The sequence below is a fragment of the Oryctolagus cuniculus genome, chromosome 2, assembly GCF_051225735.1.
Source record: "Oryctolagus cuniculus isolate XC-2025 breed Fujian yellow rabbit chromosome 2, ASM5122573v1, whole genome shotgun sequence".
NCBI classification, from domain to species: Eukaryota; Metazoa; Chordata; class Mammalia; order Lagomorpha; family Leporidae; genus Oryctolagus; species Oryctolagus cuniculus.
Window position 1 is genome coordinate 68,129,438 of NC_142868.1, and position 24,020 is coordinate 68,153,457.

Here is a 24,020-nt window from a genome sequence, read left to right on the forward strand (position 1 = left end):
AGAGAGAGGTAGGTCCAGAGAGAGAGTTCTTCCATCTGCTGGCTCACTCCGCAAATGACCTCAACAGCCAGAGCTGAGCTGATCTGAAGCCAGGAGCCAGGAGCCAGGAGCTTCTTCCGGGTCTCCCATGTGGGTGCAGGGGCCCAAGGACTTGGGCCATCTTCCACTGCTTTCCCAGGCCATAGCAGAGAGCTGGATCAGAAAGAGGAGCAGCCAGGACTTGAACTGGTGAACGCATGGCATGCCGGCACTGTAGGCCGGGGCCTTAACTCACTGCGCCACAGCGCCAGCCCCTAAATTGCTTTTCTGAGATGAGATAAACGAGGGTGTGTCCCAGCTGGGCCTGGGGTGGGCACAAGCTGAGCTCTGGGGGCAGTAGGGGGGTCACTGCTGGACCTGCCTTCCCTACCTGGGACTCCCAGCCCAGACTCCACCAGGAGACCAGCTCTCCTGGGTGTTGGGGACAGAAGCTTAATTCCCAGGGAACTGGGTAGAAGAGGGCGCTGCTTCACAGTCAGGCATACAGACATCTTGTAGTCAGTTCTATCTGTTTTCTGCTCTGGTTGGAGAACAGGTTTGAGACAGTCACTGACTGGTGTTTGAGGTGCGGGTGGACAGTGCTGGTGAGAGCAGCACTGACCCCAGACAGTGTACCAGCAGAGTTCAGAATCATGAGGTTAGCTTTGTGTATCAGGGTAAGCAGCCACTTGCCATGCCAGCATCTCATCTGAGAATGGATTTGAGTCCCAGCTGCTCAGCTTCTGATCCAGTTCCCTGCTATAACGCACCTGGGAAGGCAGCAGCAGATGGCTTGAGTGCTTGGGCCACTGCCACCTATATGGGAAACCTGGATGCAGTTCCTGGTTCCTGGCCCAGTCCAGGCTGATGCAGCCATTTGGTAAGTGAACCAGCGGATAGAAGGTCTCTCTGTATTTATATATATCACACTGCCTTTCAAATAAATACATTTTAAAAAATTAAAAGTTTTTAGGGATTCAAATCCAAGACTATGAAAGAACTTCCATAGCTCAAGAACAAAAAACCCCAAAGAACCCAATTTTTACAATGGGCAAAAGATTTGGATAGGCATTTCTCCAAAGAAATACAAGTGGCCAACAAGCACATGAGAAGATGCTCAACATCACTTGTCGCTCCCCCACTCGCAGAGGAACGACACCAGACCCTGCGCTGTTCTTTTTGCCCGGCCCTTCCCGGGTTTGCTGCCAGCCTCCCACTCGCAGAGGAACGACGCCATCCTGGGTTAGCTGCCGCCCCCACCCCCCGCCTCGGTGGAGGAGCGGCACCCCCGCCACTTTCCCCACTTCCGCGGAGGAGCAGCACACCACCGGCCGGCTCTCTCAGGGGCTGCTCAGATGTTCCTCACACGTTCCCTGGTGCACGTTGTCTCTCTCCTCCTTTATAGTCCTCTTCCACCAATCCATGCTTTGCTGCCCACACGCCGAGCACGCTGCTCTCCTCCAATCAGGGGCAGGATCAGCTCCTGCAGCTTGTTGGTCGAATCAGTGAGGCAGCTGCATAGAAGTTGTTTGCTGTCTCTCAGCGCCATATTGTGGGAGAGCAGATGCATACAATTAGTCTTAGCAGTTCTAGTAACTTAGTCTCGGTTGCTCCCCACAATCACTAATTATGAGAAAGTGGAAAGAAAGCAAAACCACAATGAGATAGTGCTTCATTGGTAATAGTGCCTATTACCAATATACCACCACCTAAAAACACCCCAGAGAGCAAGAAGTGCTAGTGTGGACGTGGAGAGGTGGGAAGCCTCGCACACTGCTGGTGGAAATGTAAAATGGCATAGTCACTATGGAAAACTGTATGGCAGTTCCTCAACAAAATTACACCTAGGATTCGCACGTGAGACAGCAACTCCGCTTCTAGGTCTATGCAGAAAAGAAAGCAAGGAGTCAGAGACGTACACAGTGTGCACATGCAACATTATTCACAGTAGCCGGAAGGCAGGAACAACTCAGGAGTCTCCCAGGGAGGGAATGGCTAAACAACGTGTGGCTATAAACACAGTGCAATATCACTTGGTGTTAGGAAGGAAGGAAATCCTGGCACGTGCTACGACACGGATGAACCTTGAGGAGACTGTGCTAACTGAAATAAGCCAGTCACAAAATGACAGATAAGGTCCCACTTATGCGAGGTACCTAGAGCAGTCAAATTCAGGGCTCCAGAAAGCAGGCGGTGGTCGCCAGGGGCCGAGGCAAGGGGAGAATGCGGAGTTGCTGGTTAGGAGCACAGACTTTCTGTTTTGCAAGACGAAGAGAGTTTTGTGAATGCAGGGCACTGATGATAGTACAGAAAGTAAATGCACTTAATTCTACCAGACTGTCCTCTTAAAAACATGGCTAGGATGGTAACTGCACGCGTGTCCTTTCACCATAAACTCCCCGAACCCCAGCTCATTATCAACCTCCTTGCAAGAGGAGTTTTGTTTAACATTTCAAGTATTTGTTCAAAGAGTTTACTTAATGGAGATCTTCTACTTTCTAATGGTGCTAAGGGAGGCAAGAGAAAGTTACGCCTGCTCTCAACACCTCACACTTCCATCAGAGCAAGAGAGGAAGGGGAGGGTGAAAAAGGGCTTCCTAACAAGAGAGGCAGAGGGACTGAGAGCCTTACTGTGGCTTCAGCACTAGTCCCCGAGGAATCTGGAGGAGGGACTTTGGGAGGTGACCTGTCACGGGGGCTCCGCCTTCTCAGCCTGGTTAACCCACTCATGGGCTAATGGATCAATGGGTTGTCCAGGGAGGGAGGTGGTACAAAAGCCAGGCTGGCCATCTGTCTCCATGTGACACTCTGCTCCGCCCCGGGACCCCGAGGAGCTCCCACCAGTGAGAAGACCCCTCCCAGACGCCAGCAATGGGCTCCTGGACTTCCCAGGCTCCGGAACCCTGAGCTACATAAACCTCTTGTCTTCACAAATCACCCAGCCGCAGCAACAGAACATGCATGAAGACAAGTGCACAGGGTGTGAGCTCCAGAGGCAGGAAATAAACAGCACCATGGCAAACACAGCATTTGAGGGAGGAAGACGGACTTCAACACGACCAGCTTGGAAGACTGTGGAGTTGGACTTCAACATGACCAGCTTGGGAGAAATCTACAGAAAAGAATAATCTTGAATGTGGTAGGGAGTAGGGGAAAAACAGAGGAAAAGAGAGAGGCTGGCTGTTATAAAGAGACATCTTCTACAATATTTCTACAGTAAGAGAATTACTAAAGCAAAGAATTCAGGATTCAATTCACCACGGTACCCTTAAGTACAGCCAGTGTCTCCTGAAATGCAGCCTTACAGAGAAGAAAGTACATTCCCAGAAATACCCATCTTATTCCCATCGTGATTTTCATCTCCACAATACAGGACTGTGGCCACAGACACCCTGGCAGGAGGCTTGGGTCGCTGTCTCTGGATGAGCCAAGGTGACGGGGTGCGAGGGATTTGAACCCCTGGGCCAGTCTTCCTCTTCCCCTGTGCACACCACAGCTGTCCCGGGTGTTAAACCAGACATCAAAAGAGATTCTTCACTCACTTCAAATGCAGAAAGATTTATTTTGGTTTCCTTCATTGTTTTTGGAAATTCTGTTTTGGTTTATAAAACATAGAAATAGCCAACACTTAAAGCAAACATTCAAAACCCCAATGTGACAAATTATTGACTTTCTGCAATTAAGAATACATATATGAAGTTAGGCTAACAAATAGTGTTATTACAATGACAATTCATTAGTGCAAACCCTGTTGTGCTTGTGTAACACATGTTCTCTCACAAATCCAAAAACAACTGCTTTAAGTGTATAAATGAAAGCTCAATCCAGTCAAAAGTGGCAAAGATTCGCAATATGGTGAAATGCTGTTAATTTCCCAAATTAACTTAAAAAACAAAAACAAAACAAAACCTTGAGAAGTTAATCCCAGGAAATGATTTTTCCTTATTTCTACACCCTAGAATTTTGGCTTGTCAAATACATTTCATAGAAATCAGGTAGCATTATGATATTCAAGAACATTTGCTTATTACTGTCCATTTCAAGTACCCAAGTGTATCTAGTCCCTTAATATTTTCAAAGACATGCTTTGCCTGAGAGTTTTTTTGGGGGCAGAAAAGCAAGTGAATCACAACATGATCTTTTGATATGAAAACCACATTAGAAATCCGTTGGCCATTACAAACAGAGTGCTTCAGTGAAGAGAAAGCGGACAGTTGTTTCGCCATCACAGCTGAGCGTGGTTGAGCCAAGTAAGTCTTTCTTCCTCGAAATGCTTGTCTTCACTGTAGAGTCTAAGGCAGATTTTTCAGTAGCCCCTGGGGCGGGGCGGGCCGGAGGGAGGGGGCGGGCCCGGAGAGCAGAGCCTGAGTGCATTCAGTGGTGTGAGAGAGCCTAGAGCTGCTCTCCTGAGAGTCCGTACCTGCACTGAAGAGCTGGGCGTGTCCTCAGGTCACTGGGAACCTCACGTTCCAGCAGGGGACTCTGGACCCCTTAGGAATCACAAGGGCCTTGGGAGTGCACAGGAGATGGGGATGGGAAGAGAAGGGGGCAGGGATTAAAAAAAAAAGAAAAGAAACCTCTGGTCCTCTTGTGACACGCGGCAGCCAGGATGGCCGTTCTGTGTGAAGGGGACGGCTCCCCTCCAGGGCACTGCACTCTTCGGAGCAGCAGACAACTGCAGAATCTGCAGGCAGTAGCAGGTATCTCAGAAAGAGCAAAGTCCTAACCCCGCGGTTAGAAAAACAGGCAGACAGAGTGTGGACCTTTGTAACACGGAGCAAGTCTCAAATAACTTAGCACACTGATAGCTTCCCCTTTGCAATGTTTAAGGCTCACTTTGGAAATTGTGTATCACCATGAACATGGCCTGCAGCACGAGGTGACTGTAAGGCAGTGTTCCACTTCCTCTAGCATTCCTATGACAAGAACCCGAATGGACAATCAAGCACAAATGTTTCCTTCCCCATGCTTGCTGTAGTCAAAGTTACCATCACGAAGGCCAGCAGCAGAAGAGACGGTGGAGGTGTGTCATTTCTTCTGAGCCTTCTTCCTCACCCTAAACCTTGATGGTGGAATAGAGTTCATCGATCTGTGACCTGAAATAGTTCCGGAGCTCTGGCCTTTTTGCCTTCATCGTTGGAGTCAGAAGGCCATTGTCGATGGAAAATAATTCATTGTGAAGAGCAATGCCTTTGATCTGCAAACAAACAAGGCTGTTAAAAAGGGAGAGGACAGGCCGTTGCCACGGCTCACTTGGCTAATCCTCCTCCTGTGGCGCTGACACCCCGGGTTCTAGTCCTGGTTGCTCCTCTTCCAGTCCAGCTCTCTGCTGTGGCCTGAGAGTGCAGTGGAAGATGGCCCAAGTGCTTGGGCCCTGCACCCACATGGGAGACCAGGAGGAAGCACCTGGCTCCTGGCTTCAGATTGGTGCAGCGCACTGGCCATAGTGGCCATTTAGGGGGTGAACCAACAGAAAAAAAACCTTTCTCTGTCTCTCTCCCTCTAATTCTGCCTGCCCCACCCCCCCCCAAAAAAAAAAAGGGGAGAGGACAGACGCAACCCAGTCTGAAACACACTAGGCCCGTGGAGGAATAAACACCCTTGCAGACACCCAACCCCTCCCCTCACGTTGGCCAGGCTGCACGTCTTTAACAAAGCACAGGGGTCCTGCTCCTAGGAGAGGAATCAGGACTGCATGCTGGCTAGCAGGAAACAAGAATTCGTAAGCTTGGTTAAAGAGTCCTCCCCTCTGGGGCAGGCATTTGGTGCAATGGTGAAGTCCCCACCTGGGCACCCACATCCCATACTGCAGTGCCTGGTTCAAATCCCGGCTCTTCTACTTTCTGTGTGGCTTCCTGCTAATGCATACTCTACTCTAGGAGGCAGTGCATGATGGCTGAAGCATTTGGGTCCCTGCAAGCCATGTGGGAGACCCAGACTGAGGCTACTGGCTTTGGCCTGGTGCAGCCCTGGTTGTTGTGGGGGTCTGGGGAGTGAACCAATGGAAGGGAGCTTTCTGTCTCTGCCTCTTTTAAAAAAATTAAAATAAAAAATTTTAAAAAACCCACACCATCATTCACGCCTCATTTATTTCTTTAGATCACCTCATCTTCTATAATATACTCGTTTTAAAAAATGTTTGAGTCAAACCTTTGTTGTACAAGAATTCGTGTGCTTGGGTGACAGTCGTACCTGTTCAAATGGCTTTAGACCAGCCTCCTTGCCAAGTCTCACCATGTCTTCCAGGATAGCTTTTTTGACGTCCTAAGAAAGTAAGAAAAAGCAGGTACTTCCTCTGCTGGGGCCCCGCACATTTGCAGGAACACAGAGCGTGAAGACAGGACGCAGAGGCAGACTGCATGCTCTGAGCCTCACCTTATTTCTGCAGAGTTCTTCCACCGAGCCTTCGAAGCCTTTCTTCCGGGCCCAGGGACACAATGTCTCCACATCCGGCACCACGATCGCTATGAGAAACGCCTGTAACCCACACAAGCCAGTCGTGTCAGGGCTGGATGCACATGCTCCCAATCAGCAGTTTGTTCTTTCTCTGCCTCACGGAGCCCTGGGAGGGTCTGCCCCCTCTCCGCAGGAGGAGCTCCTGGCTCTAAGGTGCAGCTGAGACCAGGAATTCTGCAATTAATGTTTTAAAAGAACCACTAGAAATCAAAACCCAATAGAACCCTAATGTTTATTTACCTCCAGTGTGTGTCTCTGTATGTGTTTACATGCATGTGTATAATATAAAACAGGGTCAGAGAGGGCCGGTGCCGCGGCTCACTAGGCTAATCCTCCGCCTTGTGGCGCCGGCACACCAGGTTCTAGTCCCAGTCGGGGCGCCGGATTCTGTCCCGGTTGCCCCTCTTCCAGGCCAGCTCTCTGCTGTGGCCAGGGAGTGCAGTGGAGGATGGCCCAAGTACTTGGGCCTTGCACCCTATGGGAGACCAGGAGAAGCACCTGGCTCCTGCCATCGGATCAGCGCGGTGCGCCGGCCGCGATGGCCATTGGAGGGTGAACCAACGGCAAAGGAAGACCTTTCTCTTTCTCTCTCTCTCTCTTTCTCTCACTATCCACTCTGTCAAAAAAAAAAAAAAAAAAAAAAAAAAAAACAGGGTCAGAGGTAGATGTTTTCAATCTTTTCGGGGGCTATGTATTCTCCTTGTGCCAGCTTAAATATGTGCTTTTTCCTGTCGATAATCTTCAGGGTGCCATTCTGTTTATGAGAGGGAAGGGGGCTCTGAGTGGGTGTGTGGCTGCTGCCCCCGGGATCCACCACAACACAGTACAAGGTAACTGACAGGCACTGAAGTTGAATCCCAACAACATCTTGAAGGAAGCTCGTTATCATTTCATCTCACGGGGAGGGAAACCAGGGCTGGGAGAGATGAAGTAACTCACGCAGGGCCAACCAGAGAAGGGCCTCCAGAGCCCATGCTCACTCCCTGCTCGGCCCCAGTGGCGTGTCTGCTAACGAGCAGTGCTCTGCCTGCTTCCTTTACTCTGGCCCTGCCTCTGAATCAGGTCCACATGGGCCTGGTCACCAGCAGAGTGCCGTTCCTTCAGAGCTGGGAAAGACTTCTCCGTCCATGGTGCTCTGCGGCAGAGACTGCCAAGGTCAAGACGTGTTTCCTCTGTGGGCCGAATTTCAGCTTCCTCTCCCACTGTTGTGGAGGATACTCCTGGCCCTGTGGGTCAGCTGACTCCCCAAAGAACTTTGGGAATGCTCACTAGCATCCTAGGAGCACACTGGCCAATTGCCAGGTAGCAAAACCCCAACCCCACCCCCAAGCCAGCCCTACCCTGGGGCCATCAGTATGTCCCTCAAATGCATCTTTTGGGACGTTCCCAGGGTTCTCTCATTCCACGCCAGTTCTCCATTTTCAAAAGGAGTGAACTGAGAGCCAGAGAAACAAGGAGATGCCTTCATCGGACCCAGAGCAGGAAACAAAGCTGGCACTTGGCTCCTTCTGAGCCTGAAGAGGGACTTAATGCATTTCTGAATAGGCGAGGTATCAGGAAAGCTGAATTAATTTTGGGGGGCATTTTTCTAGTCAATAAAAATTCCAGAGGATTAAGCACCTTAAATCTACATGAATTTGATAATGTGCAATAAAAACTACAAAAGCCAATTTAATGTTTGTAATTCAACACATTAAAAATGGTTCTGCGGCTAAACTCACAGCAGTTGGCCTAATCCATGAAACATCCCCTTTTAAAATGAACTGACAAACCAAAGAAACACATTTATTCCCACGTATTTGCGCATCGCATACTCCTGGCAGCCTACAATTCCCCCCGTATCTAGTTTCAGGCCCCAGTGTCAGGGCAGAGCAGGGACACTGTAAAAGGTCACTTTGATTCCCGTGGATGTGGCAACCAGAGTTCATGTTAACCATCAAATCTAAACACAGGGGTTCCAGGTGAGAGAAGACCCTAAACAAGTCTGCTAGGAGCATCACCCTGCCTCCTGCAGAAGTGGGACAACCTGCATGGCCCCTCCCACAAGGAGAAAAGGAAACACAACACAGAGGGTGCCCCTGGCATGCAGCGGGCTGGGCTGCACCCGGAGATTCTCTTTCCCACGGTGGAACCAAACTGTGAACACGGGAGGTGACAACTTACTGGCAACCATTTTCCAATGTCCCCCGTGTGTAACCAGCCATCTTTATCCAAAGCTTCTGCTGTTTTCACTGGGTCTTTCAAGTAGCCCTGAAATACGTTTGGCCCCTTCACACACACCTAAAACCAACCAACCAACCAAAGATGCCATTTTAACAATTACTGCAGTTCCTCCAAAGAAACCTGGTGTTGTGTGTGTGTGCCCCAAACTTTGGCGAGAAGCCTTGAAGCCCAGGACCAGAGGGAGCTCTCGTCAGGGTCTTGCAGGCACCTTCAATGCCCCAGTTCCCATTGTTAATAACCTCAGCTGCAGTCAAATTGCAGGGCTAACACCCACAGGGGATGAAATGGCTGTGACATCATGAGGCTTCCCCCCCAGTAACTGCTGGGTATCCAGGGCAATTAGCAGACAGGAGATGTGTCCTGAGGCCCTGGGCCCCTGAGTCTCTGCATCCCGCTCTGCTCCAATCCCAACCGCGTGTGGCAGAGGACGGTGGTCATCAGTGCTCCCATCCCCACCCCTGCAGAAGGCCACAGAAATATGCCTTCCCGGAGAGGCCTGACTCGCAGATGGCCAATACAGACAGGCTCCACCTCCCTACTAAGCCGTGCTGGGAAATGGCGCTGCCTGGAACGGCAGCTACTGCGGGAAATGACCCACGGGGCTCCACTCACCTCGCCCTCGCCCTTGGCAGCCAGGTAGTTCATTTCCTCCACATCGACCAGTTTGATAAAATTGCAAGGCATTGGGGCACCCACGTGGCCTGCATATTGAAGGAGAGAGTGATTATGCCTATGGGGACTGCTGGCACTCCCAGGGCAGCCACTTGACAGAGACAGGCTGGGCATTAAGGGCAGCTCGGGAAATGCCTGGTTTGTGCAACTGGGGCCATCCTCGCTCTGGTAAAACAGTTTAGCTGAGTTGACCCCTAGCATGGAGACAAAACATCCAAAAACGCTCCTAGGAGATTTCCCAATGTTTGATGCACTGAGTCATTCTTCAGAGGGTAATTCAGCTGCTCGGTTTAAGGGCTACTCTGAATACTTGGAAACAAACCTTCTAGAACTTTCACCTGGCTCCCCTATCTGACTGCTTTGCCCATGACCTGTCCCCTGCTGTTCGCCATAACAAGGACACAATGGGTACAGCTTCAGGGGACCCTGATTACTCACAAACACACCAGCTGGCTCTGATCAGATGGCCTTCGTTTCCTTAAGGACAGATTCACATTTAGTAAAAGAGGACAAGGCTTGTTTTCACAGCCACCTTAAGTCTCCTGCCAGTGGGTGTTCATTTGAGCTATCTTTCCAAAAACCAAAAACCAAAGTAATGGATATTATACACTCTTGAGAGTGTCACATGGGGCCGGCATTGTTTGCCACACTGGCATCCCACTAGGAGTACTGGTTTGAGTCCCTGTTGCTTGCTTCTGAGCCAGCTTCCTGCTAATGCACCCAGGAAAGCAGCAGCAGATGGCCCAAGTACTTGTGCCCCTGCACCCATGTGGGAGACTCAGATGGAGTTCCAGGCTCCTGGCTTTGTCCTGGCTCAGCCCTGGCTGTTGAGGCCATTTGGGGAGTGAACCAGCAGACAGAAGATCTTGATCTCTTTCTCTTTCTCACTTTGCCATTTTTTTTTTTTTTTTTTTTTTTTTTTTTTTTTTTTTTTTTACAGGCAGAGTGGATAGTGAGAGAGAAACAGAGAAAGGTCTTCCTTTGCCGTTGGTTCACCCTCCAATGGCAGCCACGGCCGGCGCACTGCGGCCGGCGCACCGCGCTGATCCAAAGGCAGGAGCCAGGTGCTTCTCCTGGTCTCCCATAGGGTGCAGGGCCCAAGCACTTGGGCCGTCCTCCACTGCACTTCCTGGCCATGGCAGAGAGCTGGCCTGGAAGAGGGGCAACCGGGACAGAATCCGGCGCCCCGACTGGGACTAGAACCCAGTGTGCTGGCGCCTCTAGGTTTAGGATTAGCCTATTCAGCCGTGGCACCGGCCTCACTTTGCCTTATAAATGAATAAATACATAAATAACTCTTAAAAAGTATCATAAATAGTTCTTATGTTTTAATAATTTTAGCTTACAGAGATCTCTATTCCAAATTCTCTGTAAGGAACCAGGGTTAAAAATTAAACACCATGAAGAAGGCTCATGGCCTGTGAGCCTCAACCCCAGTAGAATTATGGTATGAGATGTGCTAGACCCAGGGCTTGCGTTGTGCTGTAGTGGGTTAAGCCAGCACCTGCAATGCCAGCATCCCATATGGGCACCTGTTCGTATCTTGGCTGCTCCATTTCTGATCCAGTTGCCGGCTAACAGCCTGGAAAAAGCAGTGGAAGATGACATTCTTGGGCCCCTGCCACCCACATGATAGACCCCGATGAAACTCCTGGCTCCTGGCTTTGGCCTGGCCTAGCACTGGCCATTGCAGCCATCTGGGGAGTGAGTCAGTAGGTGGAAAATCTCTTTCAAATAAATAAATAAATCCTTCTAAAAAAAAAAAAAAAAAAAAAAACAAAAAAACAAAAAAAAAAAACGAGAACCTATGTTCCTAAATGGTGCGCATATTTATAACAAGTCAGGAATATGTACTTATCAACGTGGCACAGCAAAGCAGGGGAGTTTTGCAGTCAGATGCGGGTTGAAATCCTAGCTCTGAAGCAAAATGCTGTGTGAGCCCTTATGCACTACATCCTATTTAAGCAACACCCTGATGTCCTCTCAGAGCTAAGAGTACATATCCTACAGGGATCACAGGGATGTTGGTGGACGGCACTCCCATAACACACACCAAAGCACCCAACCCAGAACCTAGTCCAGGACAGGTGCGCAGTTACTTCTGTCTATCCGCCCCCTATAGCCCTTTGAGAAAAAGGTCTCGTGTTTACTCCTGTCCTGTGCCCAGTATAAACTTAATAACTAGCTGTGGATTAAAACTACCAGCAAACACTGAGGCTCTAACTCATTACTCCGCTCTGCTGGGCCGGACATTCTCAATCAGTTGCAAAGGGCACCCTTTCCTGGGGGTGGCTTTAGAGCTGGGCAAAACTTCATCAGCCACAGGGCACCTTTCCCCAGCTCCCCGACTTCCAGGACCGTCTGCCCCGCGGCCTAATTATGTGGGACAGAGCACTTGTTCAACTCTTTCAATGAACCAGTCAATGATCGGTCTGTCAACTCCCAACCATTCCAATAACCTCATCAGCATAGTAAGACTGCAGCAAAGGCTCCCGCCGTCTCACCTGCTGTCCAGTCTCCAGGCACGCTCAGGCAGCACCCGGCGGTGCACTCGGTCTGTCCGTAGCCTTCATAGAACTGTGTCACCAAGAGAGGAAAGACGATTAGCAAGCAAGAGCCTTACCTTTGCTGAAAGTGCACAAGTGATTAAGTGCCACTAACTGCTGAGTGATGGCTGTCTGGGAAGTCTCTTCTCAAATTCTCTGCTTGGTGACTGTCTATCCAAGAGCACAACACGCCTTATGGCAGCAGCCTAACACCCTTGCTCCCACAACAACTGCCTGTCCACGTCCATCTTCTACTTCACTTCCTGTGCACAGCAAAGGAGAAGCCCCACGTGGCAGGTCACGGCCTGCCCTGGAGTGCACGTGCCTTGTCAGGTCACAGGCGTGCCTTACACATCCTGTCTGCACCACGTCTTGCCTACTCCTTTAAAGTAAGTTTCTGGCCTGGTGTGCAAGTACATGTATCATTCAGGACCACTCCCCTACCCCATGCCTGTCTCTAAAGGCTTATCTTATGCCTTACCCTGGAAAAAATAACACAGATGGTGGACACAACACATATTCCCTGCCTAGGATAAGTAAGGTTTATACGTTTATGTCCCTAAACCCTCTAGTATTAACATATCCTCCAAACAAGAAAAAGATAGGTACACAAGGCAGGGAGTAGGGAGAACTGGAGAGATTCATTCATTAAAACTCATTCTCACTTTCAGAAGCACTCTTCTGCAGAAGAGGAAAGCAAAACTAAAGTTCAGCATAGGGTTCTGATAGGATGATTTAAGCTTTCTATTTCATGGTTAGAGAAGCGGCCAAGCACATCTTGACAACAGGCTGTCTAACCATCTTAGCATCTCCTCTGCCATCTGGTATATTCATGTAACAGTGACTCCATACTCCTTTCACCTCTGCCATTCTTTTCTAATGCACGGGCTTTGATCATAATTTGCTAAGTAATCCTAAAACATCTACATTTTCTAGATAGGGCCAAATTACTGAAGAAGCATAAGGCTCTAGTGAAAACACAAGTGTATGAGCAGGCGCTCAACTCGTGCCCCGCCTTGGATATGGTGAATGGCAATAAGGAAGACCGTGATCCATAAAGTCAGTCCCTCATGGAGTTTGCTCACAATCTCCTAGGGAAGAGAAAACAAGCCGCTGATGGGGGTATGACACATCCCTGTTAGGAAATGCCAGGTGTGAAAGGAAGGTATAATAGGAAGTCTTCCTTTGAGCCGTTTAATGAGAACAGAACTGAAGTAGGATTCCTACCCATAAGCAAATTGGATGTGTCAGAGCGGGAATGCAGGATTCTGTGGTCTGAGCATGGCCGAGGGGTTTCAGAACAGGGCCACATGGCTAAAGGCATGAGTCGGAAGGATTCAGGAAAAGCCTTCAGCTGTGAAAGGCATTGGCGTTTAGGGCTTGAAACGAGCTTTCTGTAAGAACTAAACCACACAGTCAATCCGAGAAAAGCTAGGCCCCCGGACCCAGAAGGCAGCAGAGGCCAAGCCCTCGCCCCAGTAGCAGGAGGCACAGCCCTGAGGGAAGCGCCTCACAGTCTGCACCGCTCGCCTCCAGCCCTCGGGGCACCCTTGACCCGCGCCGCCTCCCTTCGCGATCCACCCCTCGGCCTGCAGTCCCCGCTTCCCACCCTTCCCGGCCGGGCCTCCTGCTCTAGGGTCCCAGTGCCCCAGCCTGGCCGCCCGGCTTCCAGCACTCTCCTCCTGGCGCGGGACCGGGTTCTGGCTCCCGGATCCAGCCGCCTGCCCCATCCTCCCTCCTGGCCCTCCCTCACCCGCCCCTGGGCCGGCGGGGGTCTCCGCCCGCTGGGCTCCCGCTGCCCGGCCTCCCCTCTCTGGGTCTTGGCTCCCTGCCCAACGCTCCCCTGCAACCGCCGCCGCAGCAAAACAAAGGACCCGCCTGCCAGACCGTGCCCATCCTTCCCGGCTCCCCGCAGCAGCTGCAGACCAGGCCGCGTCCCCGAGGCGGGCGCAGGGTGTGGGAGGGCGGAGGGAGTGGGCCCAGGACAGGTGGCGCCTGGGGGAGAGCGGGCGAGGGCTGCACTCACCACAGTCTCCACACAACCAGCAGCACCTGCCTCGCTCCACGTCTACACAGCTTCCGCCGTCTGCCGAAGCTGGAGGTGAGCTCGGCAGCTGGCCCCGCCCCCTCTGCCCCGCCCCGCCCCGCCCCTCAGCTCGTGCGCCTCCTCCTCTCGCAGGCACGTCCCGCCCCGCGCCGCTCCGAGTGCAGCTCGGGGCCAGGCTCGGCGCGCCCCGCCTCCCCGCCGCGGCCGCCCCGCCCCGCGCCTTGGCCCCGCCTCCCCGCCGCAGCCGCCCCGCCCCGCGCCTTGGCCCCGCCTCCGCGCCGCGTTTGAAGTCCGGCTCCCGCGCTCAGCTGCGGACCCCGGGCTTCCTCCCGCGTTTGGGAGCGTCGGAGAGAAGCCGCCGGAGACTCGCAGGCCGCGCCCGGCCCAGAAACGGACAGAGAAAGCCGACAAGGCCGGGGGTGCCTCCCGCTCCGAGCTCCGGAACGCGCGCTGGTAATCTCTGCTTCCCTCAGATGCCCCGAGACCCGGCCTTGGATTCCTGGGCCCCTAAATCGGACGCCTTGCCTGCCCTCCTGGGGCGCGGCCTCCTTTGGGTCCGGGGCTCGGTTCAGACTTGCATGCAAACTGTGACGCGTTTTCACGGGAGGATATACCAACACACCTGAGCGCAAATTCTGCGGCGGATTCCGACAGCTCTGTGATATGCCAAGCACAGATCAGCCATTTGTCAGGGCTACAGTCAGGGCCTGTCTTTGAGGCGCAGAAATATGTGCCCCCCCCCCCCATCCCATTTTCTTACTGTATCGCTGCGACAGGCCCTTGAAGAGTTCCAGTCCCCACCAGGGCTTAAAAAGGTGGAGCCCTTTCCTTAGGCCAAGGGGAGAGTCGCGGGAGTTAAACTCCGGCCTAAATTGGGCTTTTGACTCCCTGCTGGGGTCAGGGCGACGAGTGCCTGCAGCGGAGCTGAGCGCTGTGGCGGGCGGGGATTCCACTGGGGGCAGGCGCAGGGGCAGGTGTGGTTGAATGAGCCCCCGCCCCCCACCCGTAACAGAATGATGCTTCCGGTAAATGGGCGCCAGCTGTCTGCTGTCTTCCTGGGAGTTGTTTTAGTTTACTTAGCCTGCAGAAAGTTACAGTGAGACGGGCTGGCGGAATGTCTGATGACTGACAGCAGCCGCTCCTCTTCACAGGCGTGGCAGAACGTGAGCCCGACCTTGAAGGGGAGGAGAAAGGCCGCGCGGGGCGTTCCGGGTGCAGGAGGGCTTCTGGACCGGCCCAGGAGCAGCGAGTGGGCACTGTCGCTGATTCGGTGGAAACAGGACAGAAGTACAAGCTGCTTTAGGACCTGGTCCTGGAGGGGTTTAGTCTTCGCGGGGTGTACTCCGAGGACTTGAGTGATGCCATGGAGTAGGAGTGGGTATCCCTGTGAGAGGTTAGGGCAGGCTGTAAGGATGATTAGTTGGGCATTTGTGCTGTTTAGTTGAAAGCTCCTGTGCAGAGTATAGGGAAGAGTAACCGGATAAGAACAATACATCCCTGTGTGCTTTCTTAACCCTTACGAGACGTTTTTGAGGAGTTTAGATATGTTACATCTATGTAGGCATAAAGGCTAAGAAAGAAAAAATTCTGTCATTCTAATTTTTTTAAAGATTTTATTTATTTGAGAAGTAGAGTTACAGAGAGGTCGTCTTTCCACTGGTTCACTCCCCAGATGGCCGCAATGGTCAGAGCTGCACCGTTTCGAAGCCAGGAGCTTCCTCCGGGTCTCCCACGCAGATGCAGGGGCCCAAGGACTTGGGCCATCTTGTACTGCTTTCCCAGGCCTTAGCAGAGAGCTGGACTGGAAGAGGAACAGCTGGGACTAGAACCGGTGCCCAAATGGGATACCAGCACTGCAGATGGAGGATTAACCCACTGCACCACAGCACCAGCCCCTCTAATTTATCCAGAAGTAAACATACAATTAAAATTACTGTAAGTTCATTATGGAATTAATTTTTAACAGTATTTATGTGAAAGAGTGACAGAATGAGATCATAATCCACTGGTTCACCCCCCAAATAGCTATAACAGGCAGGCCTGTGCCAGGCAGGTGACAGGCAGTCCATCTGAGTATCCCACCTGGGTAGTTGGAACTCAAGAACTTGAGTCATCAGCTGCTTCTACCCAGGTGTATTGGCAGGCAGCTGGATAGTGGAGTACCTGGGTCTTGATCCTGCACGTCAGTATGGGATATGGGTGACATCCACTGTGCCACAACACTTGCCCCACAGAAAATTAATATTTTAAAAGATCGTATTTAAAATTCAGAGTTAGAGGGGGAGGGAGAGTAGGAGGGAAAGAGGGAAATAGATACCTTTCATTTCGCTGGTAACTCCAAGTGGCTGCAGCAGTCGGGCTGGACCAGGCTGAAGCTGGGAGCCTGGAACTCCATCTGGGTATCTCATATGAGTGGCAGGGGCCCAAGCACCTGGGGCATCTTCCTCTGCTTTCCCTGGCACATTAGCAGGGAGCTGGATCAGAAGTGGAGCAGCCACGACTCGAATCAGCACTCATATGGGATGCCAGTGTTACAGGTAGCACCCCAACGCCATCCTGGAAAAATTCAATCACATATTTCTTATGAATATGATAGCAGTAGAAGCAACACTATAAGTCATACTTAATAAAACACTTTCAAATATCAGAATGTTAATAAATAATAGAACTGTAATAATACCAGAACACACAAGATACTGTTGAATCTGATCTTAAATAGAGGGAGAAGTTGGAGTTGGGGGATAGAGATGAACTTATGAGTAAACAAACGAGAACAAGGAACTGGAAGAACTGGGCTGGGGGAACCGTGGCCAGGTGGGTTTCAGTCTTCCTGGAAGCCAGTGATAGAAAGCACACGCCCCTAGTCCAGCTGATTCTGAGAACCAGACCATAGAAGGTCCCAGCTGGGCAAGTCTGGGCATTAACCTCGGGCAACCAGGGCTCCACTTCATCACCTGTGCCCCTTTCCGCACTAGTACTCTAAGAACACTAAGCAGCTGTTTTTCTTAGACCACCTTTAGTTGTAAAATCTGTAACCAACATGGTTAAATAATGTTAAGAAATAATAGAGCTCTTTAAGCCTACTTTTAAAAAATATATTTCCCTTTGGATGTTGCAAACTTAACAAAAATAGTTATGGTCCCTGGTGAATAGGAACTAGGATGTATAATCATACAAAGGAAAGACAGCACTCTTTCTCCACCAGGAATTAAAAGCATTGCTAACATGGTGAGAGGCTCCCGGAGGGTGGGGATGAGGAATATGATAGTGCCAAATCAGAATGCCAGATGCCTTCCTGTTCTCCATTTCCTTTGCTTCTGTCATTCAAACCTCCTATGTGAATAGCTCAAGTCCCAGTTGTCTTCTGATCCTCACCCCAGCTGTTAAAATTTTTGCTGCACAAAGGACACAGAGGGTACGATGTGTACTGAACTCATTTTCTTTATATCTGTGTTGATGCTTATGGTTTCCCCAGTCCAGTGAGTCAAACTGGTTTTCCATTGTGACTTCAGGACTTCAACATTTGACACATTTGCGTGGTCATATAAAGATTTCTACAAAATCAACAATTTTTCCTGGTAATGGGCTGGTGTTGTGACATAGTGGGTTAAAGCCAGTGCCTGTGATGCTGCCATCCTATATGAGTGCCTGTTTGAGTCCCAGCTGGCCCACTTCAATCCAGCTCCCTGCCTATGTGCTTGGGGAAAGCAGTGGAAGGCGGCTCAAATGTTAGGAGCCTCTGTTACCAACGTGGGAGACCTGGGTGAAGCTCCTGGCTTCTGTTAGGCCCGGCCCCAGCCATTGTGGCCATTTGGGGAGTGGAGCAGTGAATGGAAGGTCTCTGCCTCTCCCCCTCTCTCTGTAACTCTAGCTTTCAAATAAATAAATACATCTTAATTTTTTTTTTCTTAGTAAGATTTCAGTGTCTTGGTGTGAACATCTACTTGGTTGCTCATAGTTGTTGGTTAGATCCTATTAGATTGAGGTATGATCACATCCAGTCCTTACTTTCTTCACTGAGTAATCAGATTTGTATGAAAACTAGTAAATTTCAAAGAAAGTCAACTTCTCAATTAGCTTTATCTAAATACAGTGGTATTTTATCCATATGTGAATTGGAGTAACTGAACATTCAGATTCTATTTTATGAAAAGGAACCATTGACAAGTTAAAGCAGTTTCTTGGTAACAAATTGCCCATCTCCTCAATCCAGGAAATGATACTCCTTTCTGAGGCATACCTGTTGTGAACTTTAAATCAGTGCCTTTAGAATTTGTTTCTTGGCTTATAATTTTCATATGGATTAGGTATAACTAAGAATAATCTTGGGTCTGTTATGGTAGATGTCAGATTTGAAATCTGAATCTTAAGCCTTTTATTCTAAGGTCTGATACTGCTCTCCTTTCTGAACCTTTCAAGGGGATTCTATTTTTCCTTTTAGGGACCATATCATTTGCCAGTGAACTTCTGTTGCTGCAAAATTTTCTGCTAAAATTCAAGGTAATGTTTATCAACTTGCTAAACAGAAAGGCATTGCCAAAGGTAAATAGAAATTCACTCTTAAATGCTTTATTATGTATTTCCCTTTAAAACACCTGATGTTTTTCACACAAGTAAATTATGATAGATGTTAATGAAGAGAAACTCTCAAATACTATTTCTTTATAAAGATCATTCCCAAACTTAATGGTTTAAAAAAAGCTACATTTTTGTTACAGTTCTGTGGATTGGCTAGGCAATTCTGTGGGTCTCTCCTGGAGTTGACTCATGCATCCTGTTCAAATGATGGATCATCCACACTGATTTAACTGACATATTTGATAGTTGTGGCTATTGGCTGGGATTCTTGGTTCTACTCCATATTGCTTTTAATCTTCTATGAGATTAGAATTATAGCATGACAGTTTCAGGGTAAGACTCCCGGATAGTCAAAGCTGATGCAGTCACTTACTAAACCTCTGCTTGCTTCATATCTGTCAGTGTGACGTTGGACAAAGCAAGTCAGTGTGAGAGCAAGCTTAGATGGCATCTCTTATTGGGGAAAACCAGCAGTGTTTTGTGGCTGTTTTTAAATTTACAGTGGAAGTTTTCTTCCTGTTCTAAAATACATTGTCCTTTTTCCTTTGTAGATAAGTCGGGAAAAATGTTGCCTGGTTCCCTTACATTGGCCTGGCTAGCATATAAGTATCATATGGAAGCAAAATTCAGCCATTACTATAGACACCCCAAACTAGCCATATTGTAATTCTTTCATTACACCTGTTTTCCCAAATAAAAGTTATTTTGGGAGAGAAGAAGAGAAATGGACAAAAATAGTGGAAAAGAAAAATAAAAAATGCATGTTGGTATCTATTCATGAACTCTGCATTAAGAAATAATACAAGAGCAGTAGCAAAGGTAGCAGCACAAGCTGAGCCAGGTAGTTAGCACTTGATGGAATACAATAGTTACAATAAAAACTATAGTGATACAAAAAGCACTTACGTATACATGAGGCTTTGTAATTTGTGACACATTTTTATCACATTCTCATAGGAAATTTATAAAGTATTGAAGATGATGTTGATTCTCATTTTGCACTTGGTTAAACTAAGATTCAGGAAGCTTTATTATGTTGTCCAAGGTCACGGTACTGTTTCATGGAAAAGCCAGAATTTAAAGATTTCTGATAAACAACTTTTCTGCTTGTAAAACTCCATCCAAGAAGCACCTGGCTCCTGGCTTCAGATCAGCGCAGTGCGCCGGCCGCAGTGTGCCAGCCGTGGCGGCCATTGGAGGGTGAACCAATGGCAAAAGGAAGACCTTTCTCTCTGTCTCTCTCTCACTGTCCACTCTGCCTGTCAAAAAAAAAAAAAAAAACCCTCCATCCAAAGAATAAAATATAAAGCCCACAAGAAAATAAGTGCCAGGAAATGAGTTTTGAAATCTAATCAAACAAAAATTCTAAATAAAGAAACTAATAGTCTTTTTGCTTTTAGCAGTAATCGATAGAAAGATCACATGGCGTAGGAATTGTTCTTGCCTTCTGAACCAATGAATAGAAAGTGGGAAGAAAAACTGAAGCAGATTGAGGAGCGAGCATCTCATTACAAGAGGAAACCACTGTGCTCAGTGTATAGACCAAGCCTGTCCAGGCCAGAGCAACCACCCTCCATTTGGAAGCTATTTCGTCGTCAAACTGAAGCTTTTAATTTCGTCAAAAGCTGTAAACAGGTAATTGCCTCATTTTAAATTTTTTATAGATCTATAAGATTTCTTAAACTTGAGTTTGCAGGCATTTGGGGAATGAACCAGTGGATGGAAGATCTCAGTCTATAACTCTGCCTTTCAAATAAATCAATTTTTGAACTTCTGTTTCAGAACCTGGTATTTTAAAAAATCTGAAAATTGAATAAAATTCTTTATGAACATTCAGTATCTACAGTTGAATTTAGATGTTTTTTTTTTACTTTTTTGAATATTTTTTATTTTATATAGGATGTTCATGTATTTGCTTTGGAATACAAAATGGGAGATGGACAACGTATTTATCTTGTAACAACCTATGCTCAGCTTTGGTTTTACTATAAATCCCGGTAAGTTGTTTGTAACAGAACAACACATTAGTTATATTTACTAAATCTAGAAATTTTGGTGAAATTGAGGCTGGATTAGCATTCACAGTTCTTGACTATATGGTTATTTCTTTCCTGTCAGAATTAATCTCCGCAGTTCCTTCTCATGGCATCACGCAGTTGTCTCACCAAGTGTTGAAGAAAATCGTACAAACACCTGTTCATGTATCCAAAGGAAATCCTTTTTCAGATACATATTAAATTGTACTATTAATCATAAATGAATACTCACATTATGTAATACCTGCTTTATCTGAGTGGCCTATTCAACTATGTTTCAGACTTGTGTATGGAAAAGAGTCAATATGGATGCCTTGTATTGACTTAAAAGTACTTTTATTACAAAGTTGCTTGAGTAGTTTTGTGTTTGTAAACATGCAACACCATGTAGATTTACTTACGTCTACATACATGCAGTGCCAGGTGGAGTTGAATTAAAATCATTAAGATAACATGAAAGATATTTTGCTGAAACTAAATCTCTTCGTGCAACATAAAGATGATGCTGACTGCTTCAGAGTATGTGTTGAGATCCAATCCTACCCATGCCATGTGATGATACAATTCTTTCACTTTTCTTCAAATTACTGCAAACCTTTTATCTGTAAAGGAGGCCAGCTGAACTTGACTTAGCCCACATATCATTTATTTACTAGGCTAGTGTCTATTCTTAATAAGCCATGTGAAAGTCATCCTCTGTACACCAACAAGAATAGAACTAGAAATATGAGCACTGGAAGTTTATTGAAATCAGCTAATTTAGAATTTTTTACCACTTTAAAAATATTATCTTCCTAACATAAAATTTTACAGTTCTTATGGAGAATTCATGGAATCCCAAGAGTGTGTCTGTCTGGGATCCCAGTTTGAGAAAGAACATTGTTTTCTCAATTTATTTCATAGTGACACCAAAACAAAATACAGAAATACTATACATGATCAAAATCATCTGTGTAATGAATAACACCATAGGATTGACTGTTTTCCAGTTAAGTAATGTTAACTGAGTATGATTGTTAAATCTTATTTAATAGAAATTGTTGACACTATGAGCCAGAAACCTGTTGTGAACAGGTTCATGTTATCTTGTCATTATTTCCTAGTTACCTGTACTTAAGCATAGTTAACACAGTACTTGATGAGATCAACTTCCATCATTTAAAAGGTACAAATATAAATAATACTTTTGAATTATTCAATTTAGAAAAAATCTCTTGCACTGCTATGAAGTTATTCCTGAAAATGCTGTGTGCAAGCTTTATTTTGATTTGGAATTTAACAAACCTGCCAATCCAGGAGCTGACGGGAAAAAGATGGTTGCATTACTCATTGAGGTAAATGGGAGACTCAAATTTTTTTCTTTGTAGCTGTCCATTCATCTCTTCATTCAGTTACTCAGTCCTATCTACGTAACGTTTCTCCTCCTTTTCTTGTGACTTTTCCTTGTGGATTTGATTTTTAAATATTACTTCTTGGTAAACTGTGAAAAGTCCAACTTATGTCCACATTTTGTACTATTACTATACCTGGATTTAAAAAAAAAAAAAAGCCTTGAGGGGCTGGCGCTGTGGTGTAGTAGTTTAAGCATCTGCCTGTGGCACCAGCATCTCATATGGTTGCCGGTTCAAGTCCTGGCTGCTCTGCTTCTGATCCAGCTCCCTGCTGATAGCCTGGGAAAGCAGTAAAAGATGGCCCAAGTGTGTGGGCCCTGCACTGTGTGAGAGACACGGAAGAAGCTCCTGGCTTCAGATCAGCCCAGCTCCAGCTGTTTCGGCCATTCGGGGAGTGAACCAGTAGATGAAAGACCTCTCTCTGTCCCTCTCTCTTTAACTCTGCCTCTCAAGTAAATTTTTTTTTTTAGCCTTCATAAAGATAGAAATTTTGGGATTATCTGCGGTTTGCAGTAACATGTTAATTCTCTAATCTCCATCACAAATAGCCAATGCTGGTAAAGACCAGGTAAAGTAATTGTACTATAAAAATTGATACTGAAATGAACTTAAAGGAATCTTGGACTAAAAGTAGTATCAATGTTTGAACTGGCGGGAATTCTGGAAAGCATTTTTTTCTTGTAGCTTCATGAAAGAGGAAAGACCTAGAAGAGACTCCTACCCAGTGCTCTGCAGCTAGTTGTTTACAAAACCTTGTCTAGAAATACCATTGTCACTGTTAGCAACTTTCAGAAAAAGAATGTAGTTCTAGTATTTTTAGTTTAGCTGCGTCAAACAGGAAGTTACTAAAAAGGATAATGTGGGTTTGAACAGCTAAGTTCTATTAGGATTATTTTTTAAAAATTTAAAGATTATATTCTATGAAGTTGTATTAAAAATGTGTAGATGGGGCAGGCACTGTGGCGTAGCAGGTAAAGCTGCCACGTGCAGTGTTGGCATCCCATGTGGGTGCTGGTTCGGGTCCCGGCTGCTCCACTTCCCATCCAGCTCTCTGCTGTGGCCTGGGAAAGCAGTAGAAGATGACCCAAATCCTTGGGCCCCTGCACCAGCATTGGAGACTGGAGGAAGCTCCTGGCTCCTGGCTTTGTATTGGTGCAGCTCCAGCTGTTGCAGTCATCTGAGGAGTGAACCAGTGGATGGAAGACCTCTCCCTCTCTCTCTGCCTCTCTGTGTAACTCTGACTTTCAAATAAAATAAATCTTTAAATAAAAAGGATTGACTATTGGCCTCTAAGTAGGTACTAACATTGTTTTAAATTGTTAACTGAATAATAATTTTGTAGGTGAGCCATTTTATAACTTTTCAGATGTATACAGATTTAAGTGTATCTGATTTTGTTAGACCTCTGCATGTTTGACTACATTTATTTGAAAAATGTAAGCAAATACCTTTAAATATGTTAGATTTTCGTATCTTTGAAGTAGGCAAAATAGACATAAAACCTCCACCCCAAAAAAGCCATTTTCCTTGAAATAGTAAATTGTGTTAAATGTTATATTTTCGGTAATCTGTAAATATTGACTTGTTAATGGTGTCTGAGGTACGTTTACCGTCCAAAATAGGGTCTATTGTGTATGTTCTATGTGTCCTATGCGGAATTATAATTTAGAGACTTTTCATTGGCACTTAACTATGGTTATGCCAGTAATAAATAAGTACTATATGGTCTGAGAAACTAGGAATTCCCATAATATCAACACTAACAAACACCATTTTTACATAGATTAAACACATGTGGCAAACATCATGCAAGTTCTTCAACTTTTTTTCCTGAATTCTTTATGATGCCTTAGTCTTGGACAACTAATCTGTATCAGCAAAAGCTGGGGAAAAAGGAATTAAGTTAAAAATTTATTTAATATAAATTTAGCATTTTTATTTAACTTGTTTAGCATGTTGGTAGAACAGTTCTTATTAGGAATATTTTAATATAGTGCCTTTGTATATGAGTATATTTGAAATTATTTTTGTTTATTTTTTATGTAACAAGTTT

General features: G+C 47.1%; 2 protein-coding genes across 45 annotated transcripts in view; one reads left to right on the forward strand and one right to left on the reverse strand.

The window, feature by feature from the left end:
* Positions 1 to 3,560: 3,560 nt before the first annotated feature.
* On the reverse strand, positions 3,561 to 14,903 carry LOC127485792 (long-chain-fatty-acid--CoA ligase 1). 12 transcript variants are annotated; one of them, XM_089325692.1, is made up of 8 exons: positions 13,942 to 14,079; positions 13,143 to 13,269; positions 11,874 to 11,946; positions 9,310 to 9,398; positions 8,638 to 8,754; positions 6,394 to 6,495; positions 6,211 to 6,282; positions 3,561 to 5,215 (listed from the first exon to the last, which is right to left on the reverse strand). In XM_089325692.1, exons 4-8 carry the CDS (start codon positions 9,379 to 9,381, stop codon positions 5,075 to 5,077), a joined length of 504 nt encoding a protein of 167 aa, XP_089181818.1. In that variant the 5' UTR covers positions 9,382 to 9,398; positions 11,874 to 11,946; positions 13,143 to 13,269; positions 13,942 to 14,079; the 3' UTR covers positions 3,561 to 5,074. The 12 variants fall into 12 exon arrangements, with proteins under 12 accessions (XP_089181818.1, XP_051685146.3, XP_089181817.1 ...); XM_051829186.3 differs by lacking the exons at positions 13,143 to 13,269; positions 13,942 to 14,079 and adding an exon at positions 14,585 to 14,895; XM_089325691.1 differs by lacking the exons at positions 13,143 to 13,269; positions 13,942 to 14,079 and adding an exon at positions 14,723 to 14,861.
* Positions 14,221 to 24,020, forward strand: part of LOC149127805 (DNA-directed primase/polymerase protein-like) — a 44,733-nt gene continuing 34,933 nt past the window's right edge. For 22 of the 33 annotated variants that reach the window (XR_016229023.1, XR_016229027.1, XR_016229024.1 and 19 more), the window contains exons 1-5: positions 14,243 to 14,415; positions 18,404 to 18,462; positions 19,944 to 20,175; positions 20,440 to 20,537; positions 21,781 to 21,910. Coding sequence is in view for 22 of the 33 variants with exons in the window: in XM_089325665.1 (XP_089181791.1) it covers positions 19,996 to 20,175; positions 20,440 to 20,537; positions 21,781 to 21,910 (408 nt within the window). In the remaining 11 variants the exon portion in view is untranslated. Of the gene's footprint in view, positions 14,416 to 15,195; positions 15,337 to 18,403; positions 18,505 to 19,940; positions 20,176 to 20,439; positions 20,538 to 20,658; positions 21,911 to 24,020 lie in introns of those variants that run through there. The other 11 variants (XM_089325654.1, XR_016229026.1, XM_089325659.1 and 8 more) reach the window with 11 other exon arrangements.

Coding starts and splice junctions, on each gene's coding strand:
- LOC127485792 (XM_051829186.3), bottom strand. CDS start 14,647: ATGGCTGATCTGTGCTTGGCATATCACAGAGCTGTCGGAATCCGCCGC. Junction 11,947..14,584: donor GCCGCAGAATTTGCGCTCAG/GTGTGTTGGTAT, acceptor TTGGTGACACAG/TTCTATGAAGGCTACGGACA. Junction 6,283..6,393: donor AAGAACTCTGCAGAAATAAG/GTGAGGCTCAGA, acceptor TTACTTTCTTAG/GACGTCAAAAAAGCTATCCT.